This window comes from Pezoporus wallicus, unplaced genomic scaffold (assembly GCF_028554395.1).
Source record: "Pezoporus wallicus isolate ANWC-B61680 ecotype Strahan unplaced genomic scaffold, APGP_CSIRO_Pwel_v1 contig_10049, whole genome shotgun sequence".
NCBI classification, from domain to species: Eukaryota; Metazoa; Chordata; class Aves; order Psittaciformes; family Psittacidae; genus Pezoporus; species Pezoporus wallicus.
The window spans coordinates 1-21020 of record NW_026638518.1 but is presented as its reverse complement, the minus strand read 5'-3'; the positions used below and the strand labels follow the sequence as shown (position 1 = coordinate 21020).

Here is a 21020-nt window from a genome sequence, read left to right as displayed (position 1 = left end):
GGATCAATGGGATCAATGGGATCCGTACTGGGATCAATGGGATCCGTACTGGGATCAATGGGATCTGCACTGGGATCAATGGGATGAATGGGATCTGCACTGGGATCAATGGGATCTGCACTGGGAGCCATTGGGATCAATGGGATCTGCACTGGGATCAATGGGATGAATGGGATCCGTACTGGGATCAATGGGACCCCTGCTGGGATCAATGGGATTTCCCCCCCCTCCCCTCCCCTCCCCCTCCTTCCCCTCCCCCCGCAGCAGCTGCAGGGTGGGGGAGGGGCAGCAGGTGCGGGGTCCCCCCCTCCCCCTCCCGTTTCTATTCCCGGTTATTCCCGAGAAAGGGCACGAGGAGCCTCAAGGCGGGGGGAGGGGCGAGGAAAGGGGCGGGGCCGGACCCCTCCCCCCCAAGGGGGGCAATAAAACCCCCCGCGATTGGACGGAGCCCACAGCGACCCCCCCCCGTCTGCGAGGAGACAATGGTGAGAGCCTGACCCCCATAGACCCCTATAGAAACCCCATAGACCCCTATAGAAACCCCATAGACCCCTACAGAACCCCCATAGAGCCCTATAGAAACCCCATAGACCCCTATAGAGCCCTATAGATACCACATAGAGCCCTATAGATACCACATAGAGCCCTATAGATACCCCATAGACCCCTATAGAACCCCATAGACCCACTATAGACCGCTATAGATACCCCATAAACCCCTATAGATACCCTACAGTTCCCCTATAGAGCCTATAGATACCCCACAGACCCCTATAGATACCCAATAGAGACCCATAGCGCCAAGCAGAGCCCCATAGGGGCCCTATGGAGCCCCATGGGGACCCCTTGGACCCTCCCAACCCCCCAATAGACACTCACAGAGCCCCCATAGACACCCATAGCTCCCCTTTATTACCCCATAGACCCCCCATAGCCCCACCATAGACCCCCATGGACACACCATAGAGCCCCATAAACATGCCACAGAGCCCCATGGACCCCCCATAGACCCCCACAAAGCCCCATAGACCCCCTATAAAGCCCCCCTATTAAGACCCATAGACCCCCATGGACACCCCGTAGACACCCCACAGACCCACATAGACCCCCATGCACACCCCATAGACCCCCATGGACACCCCATAGACCCCCACAGAGCCCCATAGAGCCTCATGGACACCCCATAGACCCCTATAGACACCCCCTAGACCCCCATAGAGCCCCATAGACACCCCACAGACCCCCATAGAGCCCCATGGACACCCCACAGAGCCCCATGGACACCCCATAGACCCCCTATAGAGCCCCATAAGGACCCACAGCTCCCCACAGGCCCCCAAGAAGGCGAAGCGCCGCGCGGCCGAGGGCAGCTCCAACGTCTTCTCCATGTTCGATCAGACCCAGATCCAGGAGTTCAAGGAGGTGGGGACCCCCATTGGCCACGCCCCCTCCCCCCCCAGCCCCGCCCCCTTCCCCTTAAGCTCCGCCCCCCTCCCCATTCATCCCTATGGATAACCCTGCCCCTCATTCACCCCCGCCCTCTCCTTCCCCTTCCCATTCACCTCGATGGGGCCCCCTTGTGGCCACGCCCCCCCGCGGTCTGATTGGTCCCCGCGCTCCCTTTGGCTCCGCCCCCTTTCCCAGGCCTTCACGGTCATTGACCAGAACAGGGATGGGATCATTGACAAGGACGACCTGAGGGAGACCTTTGCCGCCATGGGTAGGGGCGGGGCTATAGGGGGCGGGGCCTAAAGAAAGGGGAGGGGCTTGAAGGGAAGGGGCTGCAATGGGGAAGGGGAGGGGCTTAGAGACTGGACTGCAATGGGGAAGGGGAGGGGCTTAATGGGAAGGGGAGAGGCTTCAATGGATGCCTATGGGAAAGGGGAGGGGCTTGGAGATGGGCGGGGCTTGTGGCAAGGGGGTGTGGCTTCATCTGAATGGTGGGTATAGGGAAGGGGGTGGTCTGTGGGGCAGGGGACGTGGTCTATGGGGCAGGGGACATGGTCTATGGGGCAGGGGACGTGGTCTATGGGGCAGGGGATGTGGTCTATGGGGCTGGGGGCGTGGTCTATGGGGCAGAGGGGCGTGTCCTGCTGAGGCCCCGCCCCTCCAGGCCGTATGAACGTGAAGAACGAGGAGCTGGACGCGATGATCAAGGAGGCTTCGGGCCCCATCAACTTCACCGTGTTCCTGACCATGTTCGGGGAGAAGCTCAAGGGTGAGCCCCATAGCGACCCATAGACACCACAGGGACCCATAGAGACCCATAGGGAACCATAGAGACCCATAGCGACCATAGGGACCCATGGGGACCCACTGACCCACTGGCACCGTCCAATCAGGTGCGGACCCTGAGGACGTCATCATGGGGGCGTTCAAGGTGCTGGATCCCGATGGGAAGGGAACCATCAAGAAGAGCTTGTGAGATATGGGGGGGATGTGGGGTGTGGGGTGTATGGGGTATATGATATGGGGTATATGGGGTATGGGATATGGGGTATATGGGGTGTGGGATATGGGGTATATGGGGTGTGGGATGTATGGGGTATGGGATATGGGGTATATAGGCTTTGGGATACGGGGTATGGGATATGTGGGATATGGGGGGTATGGGGTATATGGGGTATGGGGTATATGGTGTATATGGGGTATGGGATATGGGGTATGGGATATGGGGTATATGGGGTATGGGGTATATGGGGTATGGGATATGTGGGGTATGGGGTATGGCATATGGGGTATATGGGGTATGGGATATGGGGTATGGGGTGTGGGGTATGGGATATGGGGTATGGGGTATGGGATATGGGGTGTGGGATATGGGGTGTGGGATATGGGGTGTGGGATATGGGGTATGGGATATGGGGTATATGGGGTATGGGATATGGGGTATGGGATATGGGGTATATGGGGTGTGGGATATGGGGTATATAGGATATATGGGGTATTATGGGATATGGAGGTTCAGGGGGCGTAGCCATCTCTTAGCCCCACCCCTTTGCCCCCCCCCCCCCAGCCTGGAGGAGCTCCTGACCACCCAGTGTGACCGGTTCACCCCCGAGGAGGTGAGGCCCATATGGGGGGGTCTATGGGGGGTCTATAATGGTCTGTAGGGGCCCCTATAGGGGGTCTATAATGGTCTACAAGGGGGTCTATGGGGGGGTCTATAATGCTTTATAGGGGGGTCTATGGGGGGGTCTATGGGGGTGATCTATAATGGTCTATAGAAGGTCTATAGGGGGGTCTGTAACTGTCTATAGGGGGTCTATAATGCTCTATAGGGGGGGTCTATGCGGGGGTCTGTAATGGTCTATAGGGGGTCTATGGGGGGTCTCTTATGGTGTATGGGAGGCGTATAGGGGATTCTATAGGAGGGTCTATAATGGCCTATGGGGGGGGGTGTCTATAACAGCCTATAGGGGCCCCTATGGGGTGTCTCTAATGGCCTATGGGGCTCAGATCAGGAACATGTGGGCCGCCTTCCCCCCCGACGTGGCCGGCAACGTGGACTACAAGAACATCTGCTACATCATCACCCATGGGGAGGACAAGGAGGGCGAGTGAGGGGGGGCACGCACCGGGACCCCCCATTGCCTGCAATGGAACCCCCCAATAAACCCCATTGGGTTCAATGGAACATCCCATTAAACCCCATTGCCTTCAATGGAACCTCCCCTTAAACCCCATTGGATTCAATGGAACATCCCATTAAACCCCATTGGATTCAATGGAACCTCCCCTTAAACCCCATTGCCTGCAATGGAACATCCCATTAAACCCCATTGCCTGCAATGGAACCTCCCATTAAACCCCATTGGCTTCAATGGAACATCCCATTAAACCCCATTGGATTCAATGGAACCTCCCCTTAAACCCCATTGCCTGCAACGGAACATCCCATTAAACCCCATTGCCTGCAATGGAACATCCCATTAAACCCCATTGCCTTCAATGGAACATCCCATTAAACCCCATTGCCTTCAATGGAACATCCCATTAAACCCCACTGCCTGCAATGGAACCTCCCATTAAACTCCATTGGATTCAATGGAACATCCCATTAAACCCCATTGCCTGCAATGGAACATCCCATTAAACCCCATTGCCTTCAATGGAACATCCCATTAAACCCCATTGCCTTCAATGGAACATCCCATTAAACCCCATTGCCTTCAATGGAACATCCCATTAAACCCCATTGCCTGCAATGGAACATCCCATTAAACCCCATTGCCTGCAATGGAACATCCCATTAAACCCCATTGCCTTCAATGGAACATCCCATTAAACCCCACTGGATTCAATGGAACATCCCATCACCGCCCCATTGGCTCATTGGACGCTCCCACGACCCCCATTGGCTCATTGGACGCTCCCACGCCCCCCCTTTGGCTCATTGGACGCTCCCACGCTCCCCATTGGCTCAATGGGACCTCCCACCCTCCCTCATTGGAACATACCAAGCCCGGGAGGAAGGGGGGGATCCCTTCAAACCCAAAGGCCCCCCATTGGGTTCTATGGGCCCCCCCTTTGTTCCATTGGAGCCCCCCAAGGTTGATGGGAATAAATTGACCCTTTTGGACTCTTGGGGTCCCCCCCATTGATGAAAGGGGGAGATGGGGGGGGGGGCATCAAGGGATGGGGAGGAAATGGCCCAAAATGGGGGGAAATGACCCAAAATGAATAGATTTAGACCCAAAATGGGGGGAAATGACCCAAAATGAATAATTTAGACCCAAAATGGGGGGAAATGACCCAAAATGAATAGATTTAGACCCAAAATGGGGGGAAATGACCCAAAATGAATAGATTTAGACCCAAAATGGGGAAAATTTGACCCAAAATAGGAGGACTTGACCCAAAATGGGGAGAATTGGACCCAAAACGGGACCTTATGGTGGTTGTAATGGGTTCATTGGCCATCTATGGGTCCGTTGGCCATCTATGGGTCCACTGGCCATCTATGGGTCCATTGACCATCTATGGGTCCATTGGCCATCTATGGGTCCATTGGCATCTATGGGTCCATTGACCATCTATGGGTCCATTGGGCATCTATGGGTCCATTGACCATCTATGGGTCCATTGACCATCTATGGGTCCATTGACCATCTATGGGTCCGTTGGCCATCTATGGGTCCGTTGGCCATCTATGGGTCCATTGACCATCTATGGGTCCGTTGGCCATCTATGGGTCCATTGGCCATGTATGGGGCAGGCCATTGGGCACCTATGGGGCAGGGCAGGCCATGGGGCCCCTCACTGGAGCAGGTGCTGGGCGCAGAGCGGGCAGTAGAGCTTCCCGTCGCGCTGCTGTGGGGCGGCCCCATCCAGGGGCTGGAGGCAGAAGGAGCAGCTCGGCTGGGAATGGGGCTGGGAATGGGGCTGGGAATGGCGCTGGCACACGGGGCGCCCGTTGGCCTCGAAGAAGGTGCCTCCGGTGATGGGAGAGGAGCATTCCTGAGGGTGGGATAACGGGATTAAGGGTATGGATATGGGGTATACGGGGTATGGGGTACATGGGGTATGGGATATAGGGGGTATAGGATATAGGGGGTATGGGGTATATGGGGTATAGGATATAGGGGGTATGGGATATATGGGGTATGAGATATGGGATATATGGGGTATAGGATATAGGGGATATGGGGTATATGGGGTATAGGATATAGGGGGTATGGGATATGGGATATATGGGGTATGGGATATAGGATATGGGTTATATGGATGTGGGATATGGGCTATGGGGTATATGGGATACATGGGATAAATGGGATATGGGATATATGAGATATATGGGCTCTATGGGTCTCTATGGAGCTCTATGGGGCTCTATGGGCTCTATGGAGCTCTATGGGTCTCTATGGAGCTCTATGGAGCTCTATGGGGTTCTATGGGCTCTATGGAGCTCTATGGGCTCTATGGGCTCTATGGGGCTCTGTGGAGCTCTATGGGTCTCTATGGGGCTCTATGGGTCTCTATGGGGCTCTATGGGCTCTATGGAGCTCTATGGGTCTCTATGGGTCTCTATGGGCTCTATGGAGCTCTATGGGTCTCTATGGGTCTCTATGGGCTCTATGGAGCTCTATGGGTCTCTATGGAGCTCTATGGGGCTCTATGGGTCTCTATCTATCTCCATGGGGCTCTATGGGGTCTCTATGGTGTCTCTATGGGTCTCTATGGGTCTCTGGAGCTATGGAGCTCTATGGGGCTCTATGGGTCTCTATGGAGCTCTATGGGGTCACTATGGGGCTCTTTGGGGTCTCTATGGGTCTCTATGGGGCTCTATGGGGCTCTATGGGGCTCTATGGGCTCTATGGGGCTCTATGGGGCTCTATGGGGTTCTATGGGGCTCTATGGGGCTCTATGGGGCTCTATAGGGTTGTATGGGGTACTATGGAGCTCTATGGGTGCAGTACACCTCGCCGTCCTGCAGGGGGCGGCAGAGAGCGGCGCCATTCACCTCTATGGGACTATGGGGCTCTATGGAGCTCTATGGGGTTCTATGGGGCTCTATGGGGCTCTATGGGGTTCTATGGGGCTCTATGGGATCTATGGGGCTCTATGAGGCTCTATAGGATCTATGGGGTTCTATGGGATCTATGGGGCTCTATGGGCTCTATGGAGCTCTATGGGTCTCTATGGAGCTCTATGGAGCTCTATGGGTCTCTATGGAGCTCTATGGGGCTCTATGGGTCTCTATGGAGCTCTATGGGGCTCTATGGGCTCTATGGAGCTCTATGGGCTCTATGGGGCTCTATGGGCTCTATGGAGCTCTATGGGTCTCTATGGGTCTCTATGGGCTCTATGGAGCTCTATGGGTCTCTATGGGGCTCTATGGAGCTCTATGGAGCTCTATGGGTCTCTATGGAGCTCTATGGGGCTCTATGGGTCTCTATGGAGTTCTATGGGGCTCTATGGGTCTCTATGGAGCTCTATGGAGCTCTATGGGGTCTCTATGGAGCTCTATGGGGCTCTATGGGTCTCTATGGAGCTCTATGGGGCTCTATGGGTCTCTATGGAGCTCTATGGAGCTCTATGGGGTTTCTATGGAGCTCTATGGGCTCTCTGGGCTCTCTGGGGCTCCCTGGGTCCTCACCGCGCACACGAAGCACTGGGGGTGCCAGAGCCCCTGCAGGGCCGCGATGAACCCGGCCAGGATGGGGCGGGCGCAGCCCCGGCAGCGGCTCCCAAAGAGGAGCCCAAAGTCCTGGGGGCAGTAGGGGAGGAGGTCCCGGGCCAGGAACCCTGCAATGGGAACGGGGGTGGGGGGGGTTATTGGGGGTGTGGGGGATGGGGGAGTGTGGGGGGTGTGTGTGGGTGTGGGGGGTATGGGGGTTGTGGGGTTATGGGGGTGTGGGGATGTGGGGAGTGGGGGTTATGGGGGGTATGGGGGTGTGGGGGGATGTGGGGGGTATGGGGGGTATGGAGTTATGGGGGTTGTGGGGGTATGGGGGTGTGAGGGATGTGGGGAGTGTGGGGGATGGGGGGTATGGGGGTGTGGGGGTATGGGGGTGTGGGGTGGGGGTGGGGGTGTGGGGGTATGGGGGTAGGGATGTGGGGAGTGAGGGGGATGTGGGGGTATGGGGGATGTGGGGGGTGTGGGGGGTATGGGGGCGGTGGGGGGGATGGGGGTGTGGGGGGTGTGGGGGGTAATGGGGGTGTGTGGGTTGTGGGGGTATGGGGGTGTGAGGGATGTGGGGAGTGTGGGGGGTGTGGGGGGTATGGGGGGTAATGGGGGGTATGGGGGTTGTGGGGTTATGGGGGTTATTGGGGGTGTGGGGGATATGGGGGTGTGAGGGATGTGGGGAGTGTGGGGGATGTGGGGGTATGGGGGGTGTGGGGGGTAATGGGGGGTATGGGGGTGTGGGGGGTGTGGGGGGTATGGAGTTATGGGGGTTGTGGGGGTATGGGGGTATGTGGGGTGTGGGGCGTGTGGGGGATATGGGGGGTATGTGGGGTGTATGGGGTATATGAGGTATATGGGGTATGTGGTGTATAGAGGGGATGGTGGTAGGGAGTATAGAGGATGTGTGGGGTACATGGCTTATGTGGGGTATAGGGCATGTATGGGCTATACGGGATGTATGGGGTATATGGGATGTATGGGGTCTATGGGGTATGGGATATGGGGTCTATGGGGTGCATGGGGGCTCTGACCCTGCTCCCCCAGCACCGCCCCACAGTGGGTGCAGCAGAAGTGCTCCGGGTGCCAGGTCTTGTCCAGCGCCGTCACCATTTGCTGCAGGGGAGGGGGGGCTCCATCCCATAATAGCACAGAAAGGACCCCCCCCATCACCCCCATTGAGCCTCATTGCTCCCCATTGCCCCCATTACTCCCATTGCCCCTCATAGACCCCCAACTGCCCCCCATTACCCCTATTGCCCCCCATTGCCCCCATCACCCCCATTACCCCCCATTGCCCCCATTACTCCCATTGCCCCTCATAGCCCCCCAACTGCCCCCCATTACCCCCCATTGCCCCCATTGAACCCCATTGCCCCCCATTGCCACCATTACCCATTGTGCCCCGTTACCCCCATTGCCCCCATTACTCCCATTGCTCCCCATTGCCACCATTACCCATTGTGCCCCATTACCCCCATTACTCCCATTGCTCCCCATTGCCCCGCATAGACCCCCAACTGCCCCCTATTGCTCCCGTTGCCCCCCATTATTGCCCCCCCACGTGACCCCGCCGCTCACGTGCAGGATGGGGCGCTGGCAGGCGGCGCACGTGGGCGCGAAGAGGCGCCCGTAGTCCTCCGGGCAGTAGGGGGCGCCCTCGCGCTCGAAGAAGGCGCTCCCGCCCAGAGCCTGCCCGCAGGCGGCGCAGCGGAAGTGACGCGGGTGCCACCAGCGACCCAGCGCCAGCAGCGCCTGTTGGGTGGGCGGGGCCAATGGGTGACGCGTCATGGGGGGGGCGGGAGGAGCCAATGGGGTCCTCCTTTGGCTCCCATTGACCCCCATTGACCCCATTGACGCCACTGATCCCCATTGACCCCACTGACCCCCTTTGACCCCCATTGACCCCACTGATCCCCATTGACCCCACTGACCCCCATTGACCCCACTGATCCCCCACTGACACCCATTGACCCCACTGACCCCCATTGACCCCACTGATCCCCATTGACCCCACTGACCCCCATTGACCCCACTGATCCCCATTGACCCCACTGACACCCGTTGACCCCACTGACCCCCATTGATCGCCACTGACCCCCATTGACCCCACTGACCCCTTTGACACCCATTGACCCCCCATTGGCACCCATTGACCCCATTAACACCCCCATTGCCCCCCATTCCCCCCTCACCTTCCCAGCAATGGGCTTCAGGCACCCCCCGCAGGGGCCCCTGCCCCCCACGGGCACCCCCTGCCTGTCCAGGTCCTTCTGCAGCAGCCGCAGCAGCGAGTCCAGGTCCTGCCCCACACTTGGGGGGCGCTGGAAAGGGGTGGGGGGGTTCAGGCACTTGTGGGGCCGAAAGGGCCCCGTGGGGCTCAGTGGGGCCCCCCCCGGCCTCACCTGGTGCTGGAGGTGGAAGAGGGACAGGGAGGCCATGAGCGCGTCCAGCTCCTGCGTGGCTGCAGAGGGGGTGCCCGGGGGGGCCGCGGGCCTGACGGGGGGGGACACCCGGTTTGGGGTCAAAAAACCCGATTTTGGGGTCAAAAAACTCCAGTTTGGGGTCAAAATGCCCCTTTTTTGGTCAAAAAAGCCCTTTTTTGGGCTGAAGCCGTCATATTTGGGGTGAAAAGACCCATTTTTAGATGTAAAGCGAAGTTTTGCAACGAAACAACCCCTTTTGGGGTCAAAACCCATTCTTTTGGTCAAAAAACCTTTTTTTTTTGTCAAAAAAACCCTGCTTTGGGGCCAAAATGCCCCTTTTTTGGGTCAAACGGCTCATATTTGGGGGTGAAAAGACCCCTGTTTAGGTGAATAGCGCAAGTTCTGTAATGAAACACCCCATTTTGGGGTCAAAAATCCCCATTTTGGAGTTACCCCCCCCTTTTTGGGGTGAAAAGACCCATTTTTGGGTCAACCCCCCCCATTTTGGGGTCAAAAATACCCAATTTTGGGGTGAAAAGCCCCGGGTTTGGGGTCCTGCTCACCCAGCCGGGGCTGCTCCATCCTCACCGGCGTCCAATGGGGCCTTCAGCTCCTCGGGGGGCTTCGAGGGGGGCAACTGGGCCAAGAGCTCATCTGAAGGGGGGGGTTGGGGTGAATAAAGAGGTTTGGGGGTCCCTGGTGTGCTTTGGGGTGAATCTGGGGAGATTTGGGGGGATTTTGAGGAGACTTGGGGGTGATTTGGGGTGAATTTCGGGAGATTTGGGGGGGGTTCGGGTGATTTTGAGGTGATTTTTTGTGACTTGGGGGTGATTTTGGGTGTTTTGGGGTGATTTCGGGGTGTTTTGGGGCGGTTTTGGGGTGATTTCAGGGTGTTTTGGGGTGTTTTGGGCTGATTTTGGGTTGATTTCGGGTGTTTTGGGGTGATTTTGGGGTGTTTTGGGCTGATTTTGGGTTGATTTCGGGTGTTTTGGGGTGATTTTGGGGTGTTTTGGGGCGGTTTTGGTACCTGCGATGCAGCTGTGGGTCGCGTTCAGGTCCCGCAGGAGCCGATCGAGCTCCCCAAGGCCGGGGGGGGGCGGCCGCGGCTTCTGCACTGTGCTGGGGGTGGGGGGGGGGATTGGAACAGCCCAGCCTGAGCCCTCCCCCCCTCCGACAGCAATGGTGGCGCCCATGACCCATTGACTCCCATTGATCCATATTGATCCCCATTGACTCCCATTGGTCTCCATTGATTCCCACTGGTCCCCATTGACTCCCATTGATCCCCATTGATTCCCATTGACTCCTATTGATCCATATTGATTCCCATTGGTCCCCATTGATCCATATTGATTCCCATTGATCCATATTGATTCCCATTGGTCCCCATTGCCTCCCATTGGTCCCCATTGCCCCCATACCTGTAGAGCTGCTCTGTGTCACCTCCAGGCACCTGGACACCAGCACATAGAGGGTTAATGGGACATAATGGGGTCCCCATATCCCATACTCCATATACCCCATATCCCACATCCCATACCCTATATCCCATAGCCCATATACCCCGTATCCCACATCCCATACCCCACATCCCATATCCCACACCCCACACCCCATATACCCCATATCCCACATACCCCATACCCCATATACCCCATATTCTACATCCCACATCCCATTTCCCACATCCCATACCCCATATACCCCGTATCCCACATCCCATACCCCACACCCCACATCATATATCCCATATCCCATTCCCATTCCCACCTTTCCACGTGGAGCAGGCTCCAGGCTCAGGTTCGATGCTGTTGTCTCCAGGTCGGCCAAGAGGGCATCTGGGGCAGTACCCATAGATCCATCCCTATGGGTCCACCCCCTATCCCCTATCCCATTCCCTATCCCACAGCCCCATCCCTACAGGTCCATTCCCTATGGGTCCCACAGCCCCATATTCCCTATGGGTCCCACAGCCCCATCCCTATGGATCCATTCCCTATGGGTCCCACAGCCCCATTCCTATGGATCCATTCCCTATGGGTCCCACAGCCCCATCCCTATGGATCCCACAGCCCCATCCCTATGGGTCCATTCCCTATGGGTCCCACAGCCCCATCCCTATGGATCCATTCCCTATGGGTCCCACAGCCCCATCCCTATGGATCCATTCCCTATGGGTCCCACAGCCCCATCCCTATGGATCCATTCCCTATGGGTCCCACAGCCCCATCCCTATGGATCCATTCCCTATGGGTCCCACAGCCCCATCCCTATGGATCCATTCCCTATGGGTCCCACAGCCCCATCCCTATGGGTCCTACCCAGGTCCTCCATGGCCGGAGCCCTTTCCCCCCCCCCCCTTCTTTCCACCCCCCCTTGATGACGTCATCACACGCGGGGCCCCTCCATGCCCTTATATGGCCGTGTCCGGAATGTTGGGATCCGGCCAGGAAAAGGGCGGGAAGAGGCCGGAAGTGGTTGGGAATGGGGGGGGGGGAGGGGATCCGTGGGCTCCGGGCCCCATGGAATCAGTGGGGCCCAAAGCCGGGAACACCGGGGCCGTTTTGCACCTCCTTTATTGGGATCCCAGCGCTCCAACGGCGGCTCCAAAACCCCAGGAAATGAACCCAAAACCGGGTGCCCCCCCCCTCCCCCACCACCATGGGGGGGCCTCAATGGGCTTTATGGGGGGGGTCCTATAGATCCTTATGGGCCCCCCAAGGGGGCTCCGAGCTCCTTCAGCTTCTCCGTCCCCATCAATGGGGCCTCCATTGACCCCCATGGGAAGGGTCCCCATTCATAGGTCTCGCCCATAGGTCTCATCCCATCCATAGGTCCCCATCCATAGGTCTCATCCCATCCATAGGTCTCATCCACAGGTCCCCATCCATAGGTCCCATAACATCCATAGGTCTCATCCCATCCATAGGTCTCATCCACAGGTCCCCATCCATAGGTCTCATAACATCCATAGGTTCCATCCATAGGTCTCATCCCATCCATAGGTCTCATCCATAGGTCCCCATCCATAGGTCTCATCCATAGGTTCCATCCATAGGTCCCCATCCATAGGTTCCATCCCATCCATAGGTCCCATTCCCCACATTCAGAGCAGTCCTTCAGAGGTGGAGGCCCCATAGGGGACCCCCAAGTCATGGCCTGGGTCCATTAGGCCCTTATGGGGGTCCCTGTGGGGTTCCCTTAGGTCCCTATGGGGCTCCTGTAGCTCTTCGAGGTCCTTAGAGGGGTCTCTATGTGGGTCCATTAGGTCTCTATGTGGGTCCTGAGGGGGGTCCCCTAGGTCCCTATGGGGCTCCTGTAGCTCTTCGAGGTCCTCACAGTGCTCCCTTAGGTCCTTATGGGGGTCCCTATAGCAGTTGCTTAAGTCCTCATGGGGTTCCCTATGTGGGTCCCTATGGGGTTCCTTTAGGTCCCTGTGGTGCTCCTGTAGCTCTCTGAGGTCCTTATAGGGTTCCCTTAGGTCCCTATGGGTGTCCCTATGGGGTTCCCTATGTGGGTCCCTATGGGGCTTGCTTAGATCCCTATGGGGCTCACTTAGGTCCCTATGGGGTTCACTTAGGTCCCTATGTGGGTCCCTATGGGGTTCACTTAGGTCCTTATGGGGGTCGCAATGGTGTTCCCTATGGGTCTCCCTTAGGTCCCTCTGTGGCTCTCTCTGTGGGTCCCTCTGGGTCTCCCTTAGGTCCCTCTGTGGGTCCCTGTGGGTGTGGCTTGGGTCCCTCTGTGGGTCCCTGAGGGGCTCTCTCTGTGGGTCCCTATGGGTCTCCCTTAGGTCCCTCTGTGGGTCCCTGTGGGTGTGGCTTGGGTCCCTCTGTGGCTCTCTCTGTGGGTCCCTCTGGGTCTCTCTCTGTGGGTCCCTGTGGGTGTGGCTTGGGGCCCTCGGTGGGTCCCTGAGGGGCTCTCTCTGTGGGTCCCTATGGGTCTCCCTTAGGTCCCTCTGTGGGTCCCTGTGGGTGTCTCTCTGTGGGTCCCTGAGGGGCTCTCTCTGTGGGTCCCTATGGGTCTCCCTTAGGTCCCTCTGTGGGTCCCTGTGGGGCTCTCTCTGTGGGTCCCTGTGGGTCTGGCTTGGGTCCCTCTGTGGCTCTCTCTGTGGGTCCCTCTGGGTCTCCCTTAGGTCCCTCTGTGGGTCCCCGTGGGTGTGGCTTGGGTCCCTCTGTGGGTCCCTGAGGGGCTCTGTCTGTGGGTCCCCGTGGGTGCGTCCTGGGTCCCAGCGCGCGTCCTGGAGCTCCGCGCGCGTCCCCGCGAGGCGCTCCCACAGCTCCCTGCAGGGCCCCCCCTGGCCGCCCCCCTCCGCTTCCTCGTCCCCGTCGTCCCCGTCCCCGTCGCCGTCGTCGTCCCCGTCCCCGCCGGCCTCCCCCACCCCGAACCCCTCCTCCAGGTCCCCGTCGCCGCCCGCTCCGGCGCTGAGCACCAGGGGGTCCCCCCCCCAGCCCGCCCCCATCTCCAGCCACGCTCCCCCCGCCGGGGGTCGATGGCTCCCATGAGCGCCTGCGCCAGGAGCCGCGGGCTCCGCGCGCGCGCCGCCGCCGCCGCGAGCCTCCGCGCCACGCGCTGGGGCGCCCCCTGCAGGAGCGCGCGCGCGCCCGCCGCGCCAGCGCCGCCGACCCCCAGCGCTCCGCCAGCGCCCACAGCGCGCCCGGCGCCGCGCGCACCCCCGCCGCCACCGCCGCCTCCAGGGGGCGCTGCTCCCGCAGCAGGAAGCGCCGCGCCAGCGCCAGCGCCGCTCCCGCCACGCCGGGGGCCAGCGGCGAGGCCCAGAGCGGGCAGGAGCGGCGGCGGCAGCCGTGCAGGAAGTGCAGCAGCAGCAGCAGCGGGGCCGGCGGGGCGCAGCCCAGGGACACCCACCCCCGGCGGCCCTCCGAGAACCGGCCCCCCAGCATGGCGCCCAGCACCGGCGACGCGGCCGACAGCGCCGAGCGCGACGCGGGCAGCGGGCGGGCGCGCGGCGGAGGGCCCGACGGCACCACCGCCAGGTCGTGGGGGGACAGAGAGTACGGGCACGGAGGAGGGGGGCGGCCGAGGGGCGGCGGGGCGGGGGGCGGTGGCGAGGCCGTGGGAGGTAACAGAGAGGGGCTGGGAGGCAACGGGGAGGCACCGGGGCCCGACGGAGATGCGTTGGGAGCCGACGGGGATGCGTTGGGAGTCAACGGAGATGGGTTGCGAGCCAATGGACATGCGTTGGGAGCCAATGGAGATGGGTTGGGAGCCAATGGAGTCCCATCAGGAGCCAACAGGGATGCATTGGGAGCCAATGGAGATGGGTTGGCAGCCAATGCAGATGGGTTGGGAGCCAATGGAGTCCCATCAGGAGCCAACAGGGATGCATTGGGAGCCAATGGAGATGGGTTGGCAGCCAACAGGGATGCATTGGGAGCCAATGGAGATGGGTTGGCAGCCAATGCAGATGGGTTGGGAGCCAATGGAGTCCCATCAGGAGCCAACAGGGATGCATTGGGAGCCAATGGAGATGGGTTGCAAGCCAATGGAGTCCCATCAGGAGCCAACAGGGATGCATTGGGAGCCAATGGAGATGGGTTGGCAGCCAACAGGGATGCATCGGGAGCCAATGGAGATGGGTTGGCAGCCAACAGGGATGCATTGGGAGCCAATGGAGATGGGTTGGCAGCCAATAGGGATGCATTGGGAGCCAATGCAGATGGGTTGGCAGCCAACAGGGATGCATTGAGATCCAATAAGGATGCATTGGGATCCAATAGGGATGCATTGGGAGCCAATGCAGACCCATTGGGAGCCAATAGGGATGCATTAGGAGCCAACGGAGACCCATCGGGAGCCCATAGGGATGCATTGGGAGCCAATGGAGACCCATTGGGAGCCAATGGAGACCCATCAGGAGCCAATAGGGATGCATTGGGAGCCAATGGAAACCCATTGGGAGCCAATAGGGACACCCTGGAACCCAATAGGGACGCATTGGAACCCAATGGGGATGCACTAGAAGAGGTGGGAGATGCATTGGAACCCAATGGAGATCCACTGGGACCCAATGGGGATGGACTGGCACCCAATGGGGATGCGTTGGAAGAGGCAGGAGATGGGATGGAGCTTGGGAATAGGCTGGGCGATGCATTGGGACCCAATGGAGATGGGATGGGAGAGGTCGGGAATGGGTGGGCAGGGACAGGAGGGGCACTGGAGCCCCCCCAATCCCCACTGGGGCTCTGGGCCCCCCCCGCGCCGCCGTGCGGCAGAGGGGACAGGAGCGGGGGGAGGCGGCTCCCAAAGCCCCACGGCTCCATGGGGCTGGGCCCAGCAGAGACCTGTGGGGGAGAGAGGTGTGGGGGTCAGCGTGGTCTATGGGGGTTCTATGGGGTGCCTGTGGGTGTCTATAGGGGTTTACGGGCACCTTTATGGTACTGATACCTATAGGGCATCCATAGGGTGCCTACAGGGTACCCACAGGTCTCTCTACCCACCCCCCCACCCCAGCCCCATACCTCATCCTTGCTGCCTTGCTCCAGAGCATCCTCCGCTGCTGTGTCCCTAGGATCCATTGCCGTGTCCTCAGTGTGTCCTAGCGTGTCCTTAGCGTGTCCTGGCGTGTTCACAGGATGCATCGCCGTGTCCTTAGCGTGCTCTGCCGTGTCCTTATCGTGTTCCGGTGTGTCCGTAGGATCCATTGCCGTGTCCATCGGATCCATTGCCGTGTCCATCGGATCCATTGCCGTGTCCATAGCGTGTTGCAGCGTGTCCTTGGCGTGTGCCCGCAGGAGGGCGATGGCGTCGGCCGCGTACAGGAGGAAGCCGGGGGGGGGCTCGTAGGGGGAGCCGGGGCCCTGGGCCACGGCCGAGAGCAGCAGGGCCACGGCCCCCCCGCCCCACAGCAGCTCGTGGGCCGGGGACGAGGGCCTGCACACGCCAAGGACACGCCAACGTCATGCTAAGGACACGCTAAGGGGAGCGGGGAGGCAGCTGGGGGGGGGTAATGGGGTGTCTATGGGGTGTCTATAGATATCTATAGGGCCCTATGGGGTGTCTATGGGGCTCTATAGGTGTCCATACTCACCTGGCAACGAAGGGCAGCGAAGCGGCGCATGCCAGCCGCTATCAGTGGGTATCTATAAGGCTCTATGGGGTATCTATGGGGTATCTGTGGGGTGTCTATGGGGCTTGGTACTCACTCGGCAGTGAGGGGCAGCACAGTGGCACATGCCAGCTGGTAGCAATGGGTATCTATAAGGCTCTATGGGGTATCTGTGGGTCTCTATAGGTCTCTATGGGTCTCGGTACTCTCTCAGCAATGGGGGACAGCGCAGTGGCACAGCCAGCTGGCATCAATGGGTATCTATAAGGCTCTATGGGGTATCTATAAGGTTCTTTGGGGTATCTATGGGGTATCTGTGGGGTATCTATGGGGTGTCTATGGGTCTCGGTACTCACTCGGCAATGAGGGGCAGCGCAGTGGCGCACGCCAGCCGCGCGGGGGCGCTCCCGCAGCGCATCATGTGCGTCAGGAGCCCGACGCCGAACGGGGCCGCGGCCACGGCAGCCACGGTGCGGAGCAGAGCCTCGCCTGCAGGGGGCGACAGAGAGAGCCCCACAGCGCCCTATAGCACCCATAGAGCCCCATACCACCCTTAGAGCCCCATAGAGCCCTACAGCACCCATAGAGCTCCACAGAGCCCTATAGCACCCATAGAGCCCTACAGCACCCATACAGCCCCATAGCACCCATAGAGCCTGAGAGCCCTACAGCACCCATAGAGCCCCCCTGATACCCCCTGTATACCCTATATCCCCTCATCCCCTTATAGCCCCCCATATCACCTCTATCTCCCCCCAAAGACCCCTTTATCCCTCCGAATAACCCCCCATATCCCCCCATATCCCCCCCATAGACCCCTATGTACTGCCCTATATCTCCCCTATAGACCACCCCATATCCCCCTTTATTCCCCCATAGACCCCCATATCGCCCCCGTAGACCCCCATATCCCCCCCATATCCCCCCCATAGACCCCCATAGACCCCCATAGACCCCCATAGAGACCCATATCCCCCCATATCCCCCCCATAGACCCCCATATCCCCCCCATAGACCCCCATAGCTGCCCCATAGACCCCCATATCCCCCCCATATCCCCCCATAGACCCCATAGAGACCCCCATAGACCCCCATATCCCCCCCATAGACCCCCATATCGCCCCCATAGACCCCCATATCGCCCCCATAGACCCCCATATCCCCCCCATAGACCCCCATATCGCCCCCATAGACCCCCATATCCCCCCCATAGACCCCCATATCGCCCCCATAGACCCCCATATCGCCCCCCCCATGCCCTCACCGAGCTCCCTGCGGGCTGTCCCCTCCCCGCCCAGCACGAGCCGGCTCCGCAGCAGGGAGGGGACGAACCCGCGCACGAGCGCGCCCAGGAAGGGGGCGTGGCCCAGGACGCGCTGCAGGAGCCGCGCCAGCACCGGGGAAAGGGGCGGGGCCGCCCCGCCCCCTCCGCGCCTGGCCCCGCCCCCCAGGGCCCGCAGGAGCCCCCCCAGCACCGCGGGCTCCAGCAGCGCCGGGCTCGGCTCCGCGCGCAGCCCCAGCCGCGACAGCAGCAGCAGGATCGGGCCCCGGCGGCCACGCCCCCAGCGCCACGGCCCCGCCCCCTGCGGCAGGGCCAGAGGGGGGAGGGGCGGGTAATGGGGCGGGGGCGAGGAGGAGGAAGGGGGGGGAGGGGAGGGAGGAGGGGAGAGGGATTCCGAGAGCAGCCAGGACCTGCGGGAGGAAGAGAGGCGTTAGGGAGCCAATGGGAGCCGCTGGGAGCCGTCAGGGATCCGTTGGGATCCATCAGGGATCAGCTGGGATCCATTGGGATCAGCGGGGATCCACTTGGGATCCGCCAGGGATCCACTTGGGATCCATTTCGGACCAGCCAGCGATCAATTGGGATCCACTTGGCATCAGCCGGGATCCATTGGGATCTCTCAGGGACCAGCTGGGATCCATTGGGATCAGTGGGGATCCGTCAGGGATCAATTTGGGATCAGCTGGGATCCATATGAGAACCATTAGGGATCAGCTGGGATCCATTGGGATCAGCGGGGATCCACTTGGGATCCGTCAGGGATCATTTGGGATCCATCTCGGACCAGCCAGTGATCAATTGGGATCCACTTGCCATCAGCCGGGATCCATTGGGACCTACTGGGATCCGTGGGGATCCGTCAGGGATCAATTTGGGATCAGCTGGGATCCATATGAGAACCATTAGGGATCGGCTGGGATCCATTAGCGAGCCTTTGGGATCCATTAGGGATCCATTAGTGATGCATTAGGACCCATTAGGGATCATCAACGATCCATCAGAGATCCAATGTGGAGCCAACAAGGATCAGTAGGGACCCATTATGGATCAGTAGGGATCCAATAGGCAGCCAAGAGGAATCAATTAGGGAGCATTAGAGATCCATCAAGGATTCATTAAGACCTGTTAGGGATCAATTAGGGAGGACTAGAGGCCCATTAGAACCCATTAGGAATCACTAATGACCATTAGGGATCCATAACGAACCATTAGGGACACATTAGAAACCCGTTAGGGATCACTAACGACCATTAGGGATCCATTACAACCCTTTAGGGATACATCGGGAACCCGTTAGGGATCCATTAGCCATCATTGGGGATCAATCAGGGACCAGTTAAGGATCATTAGGGATCCATTAGGACCCTAAAGAGCCCATTAGGAACAATGAGAACCCCCATCCCACCGTCTCCCATCCATCCCCATTCCATCTCCATCACCTCCCAACCCCATCCCACCACCTCCATCCACCCCCATTCCACCTCCATCACCTCCCAACCCCATCCCACCCCATCCCACCACCTCCCATCCCCATCCCAACCCCACTCCACCACCCCATCACCCCCATTCCATCTCCATCACCTCCATCCACCCCCATTCCATCTCCACCACCTCCATCCACCCCCATTCCATCTCCATCACCTCCCAACCCCATCCCACTCCATTCCACCTCCATCACCTCCCAACCCCATCCCACCACCTCCCATCCCCATCCCAACCCCACTCCACCACCCCATCACCCCCATTCCATCTCCATCACCTCCCAACCCCATCCCACCCCATCCCACCACCTCCATCCACCCCCATTCCACCTCCATCACCTCCCAACCCCATCCCATCCCTCACCGCAGGCCCCGGAAGCTCCCGGTGGCCGCCCTGTTCTGCTCCGTCACATCCCTGGGTTGGTCGCAGGACGCGGCCGCTTCCTCCTCCTCCTCGTCGTCCTCCTCGTCCTCGTCCTCGCCGTCCCCCGGCTCCTCCATTCCCTGCAGCAGCTCCACCAGCACCGGCACCGCTCCCAGCGCCTCCAGGGCCTCCAGCGCCTCCTGGTCGTAGGCGAAGGCCGCCAGCGCCAGCAGGATGCGGCCCCTGCTCGCCTCGCCCTGGGGCCGCTCCAGGCCCCGCAGCAGCAGCTCCAGGCCGCCGCCGGCGCGGATGCGGACGCGGTTCACGGCCTCCCGGCACAGGAGGCAGAGGGCGCGGAGGGCGCCGGCTCCGTCGGGATGCTCCCGGCTCCGGCGCAGCTCCTCCAGCACCGGCTCCACGGCGCCGGCCGCCCCCAGCGCCGGGCGCAGGGTGCCCAGGGCGCAGGCGTTGGCGATGGCGCCCAGCGCCGGGCACCGCAGCTCCGCCTTGGGCTGCGCCGCCAGAGCCGCCAGCGCCGGCAGCGCCGGGAGCAGGTCCGGGAGCGCGGCGCAGGGCGGCTGCGTGAGCGCGCGCAGGGCGCGGGCCAGCGAGGGGGCAGCGGGGTGGGACGCGGGCAGCGAGGCCAAGCGCGAGGCCAGCGCCGCCACGGCGCCGCAGGAGGCCAGGGCGCGCCGGTGGCACGGCGCCGAGCCCAGGATGCGCAGGGCGCGAGCGGCGCCGTGCAGGCACGAGGCCGAGCCGCAGGAGAGGCACAGGGAGACCAGGAGGGGGGCGGCACCTGTGGGGAATGGGGGGGGGGAGCAAGGGGAGAGCTATGGGGAGCAGTGGGAGCCCTATGGGGAGGAGTGGGAGCCCCTGCGTGTACAAAACAGATCCCTATAGAGGGCAATGGAAGCCTTATAGGAAGCAAACAGATCCCTATAGAAAGCAGTGGAAGCCCTACGGGGAGCAATGGCAACCCTATGGAGAGCAATGGGAGGCCCTGTGGGGAGTAATGGGAGCCCCTATGGGGAGCAATGGGAGCCCCTATGGGGAGCAATGGGAGCTCTATGGAGAGCAATGGGAGACCTATGGGTACCAAAGAGAACCCTATGGAAAACAATGAGAACCCTATGGAAAGCAATGGGAGCCCTATAGATACCAAAGGGAACCCTACAGAAAACAATGGGAGCCCTATGCGTACCAAACGGGTCCCTATGGGCACCAAACAAACCCCTATGAATACCCCATAGCCCCCCATAGGACCCCGTTAGC

The 21020-nt window shown here is 60.1% G+C and overlaps 3 protein-coding genes across 4 annotated transcripts; 1 reads left to right on the top strand and 2 right to left on the bottom strand.

Moving 5' to 3' along the window:
- The first annotated feature begins 424 nt into the window (after positions 1–424).
- Positions 425–3587, top strand: LOC130600110 (myosin regulatory light chain 11). 2 transcript variants are annotated; one of them, XM_057411177.1, is made up of 7 exons: positions 425–485; positions 1333–1422; positions 1645–1720; positions 2114–2218; positions 2343–2421; positions 3017–3065; positions 3460–3587. In XM_057411177.1, exons 1-7 carry the CDS (start codon positions 483–485, stop codon positions 3562–3564), a joined length of 507 nt encoding a protein of 168 aa, XP_057267160.1. In that variant the 5' UTR covers positions 425–482; the 3' UTR covers positions 3565–3587. The 2 variants fall into 2 exon arrangements, with proteins under 2 accessions (XP_057267160.1, XP_057267161.1); XM_057411178.1 differs by lacking the exon at positions 425–485 and adding an exon at positions 1189–1227 and having other exon boundaries at positions 1312–1422.
- A 1666-nt stretch (positions 3588–5253) lies between these two features.
- Positions 5254–11888, bottom strand: LOC130600113 (transforming growth factor beta-1-induced transcript 1 protein-like). The gene is made up of 11 exons (XM_057411180.1): positions 11874–11888; positions 11323–11390; positions 10974–11005; positions 10580–10671; positions 10116–10206; positions 9532–9622; positions 9322–9450; positions 8708–8881; positions 8161–8242; positions 7100–7248; positions 5254–5460 (listed from the first exon to the last, which is right to left on the bottom strand). Exons 1-11 carry the CDS (start codon positions 11884–11886, stop codon positions 5260–5262), a joined length of 1122 nt encoding a protein of 373 aa, XP_057267163.1. The 5' UTR covers positions 11887–11888; the 3' UTR covers positions 5254–5259.
- A 770-nt stretch (positions 11889–12658) lies between these two features.
- On the bottom strand, positions 12659–20544 carry ARMC5 (armadillo repeat containing 5; the record flags this gene model as incomplete). Its single annotated transcript, XM_057411175.1, is given in 10 exon segments — positions 12659–12669; positions 13639–14041; positions 14044–14147; positions 14150–15486; positions 15826–15854; positions 16032–16185; positions 16270–16443; positions 16975–17107; positions 17883–18310; positions 19746–20544. Coding segments are annotated over 10 exon segments (3572 nt in total), but the record flags the coding sequence as incomplete, so codon positions are not given.
- Between the last annotated feature and the right edge of the window lie 476 nt (positions 20545–21020).

What these genes read in the sequence shown, in the direction of transcription:
- LOC130600110 (XM_057411177.1), top strand. An exon ending in GGAGACCTTTGCCGCCATGG is followed by an intron (nt 1,721 to 2,113) that starts GTAGGGGCGGGG and finishes CCGCCCCTCCAG; the next exon opens with GCCGTATGAACGTGAAGAAC. An exon ending in ACCGGTTCACCCCCGAGGAG is followed by an intron (nt 3,066 to 3,459) that starts GTGAGGCCCATA and finishes TATGGGGCTCAG; the next exon opens with ATCAGGAACATGTGGGCCGC.
- LOC130600113 (XM_057411180.1), bottom strand. An exon ending in GATGGAGCAGCCCCGGCTGG is followed by an intron (nt 9,623 to 10,115) that starts GTGAGCAGGACC and finishes CCCCCCCGTCAG; the next exon opens with GCCCGCGGCCCCCCCGGGCA. An exon ending in GCCAGCGCCCCATCCTGCAC is followed by an intron (nt 8,243 to 8,707) that starts GTGAGCGGCGGG and finishes CCTCCCCTGCAG; the next exon opens with CAAATGGTGACGGCGCTGGA.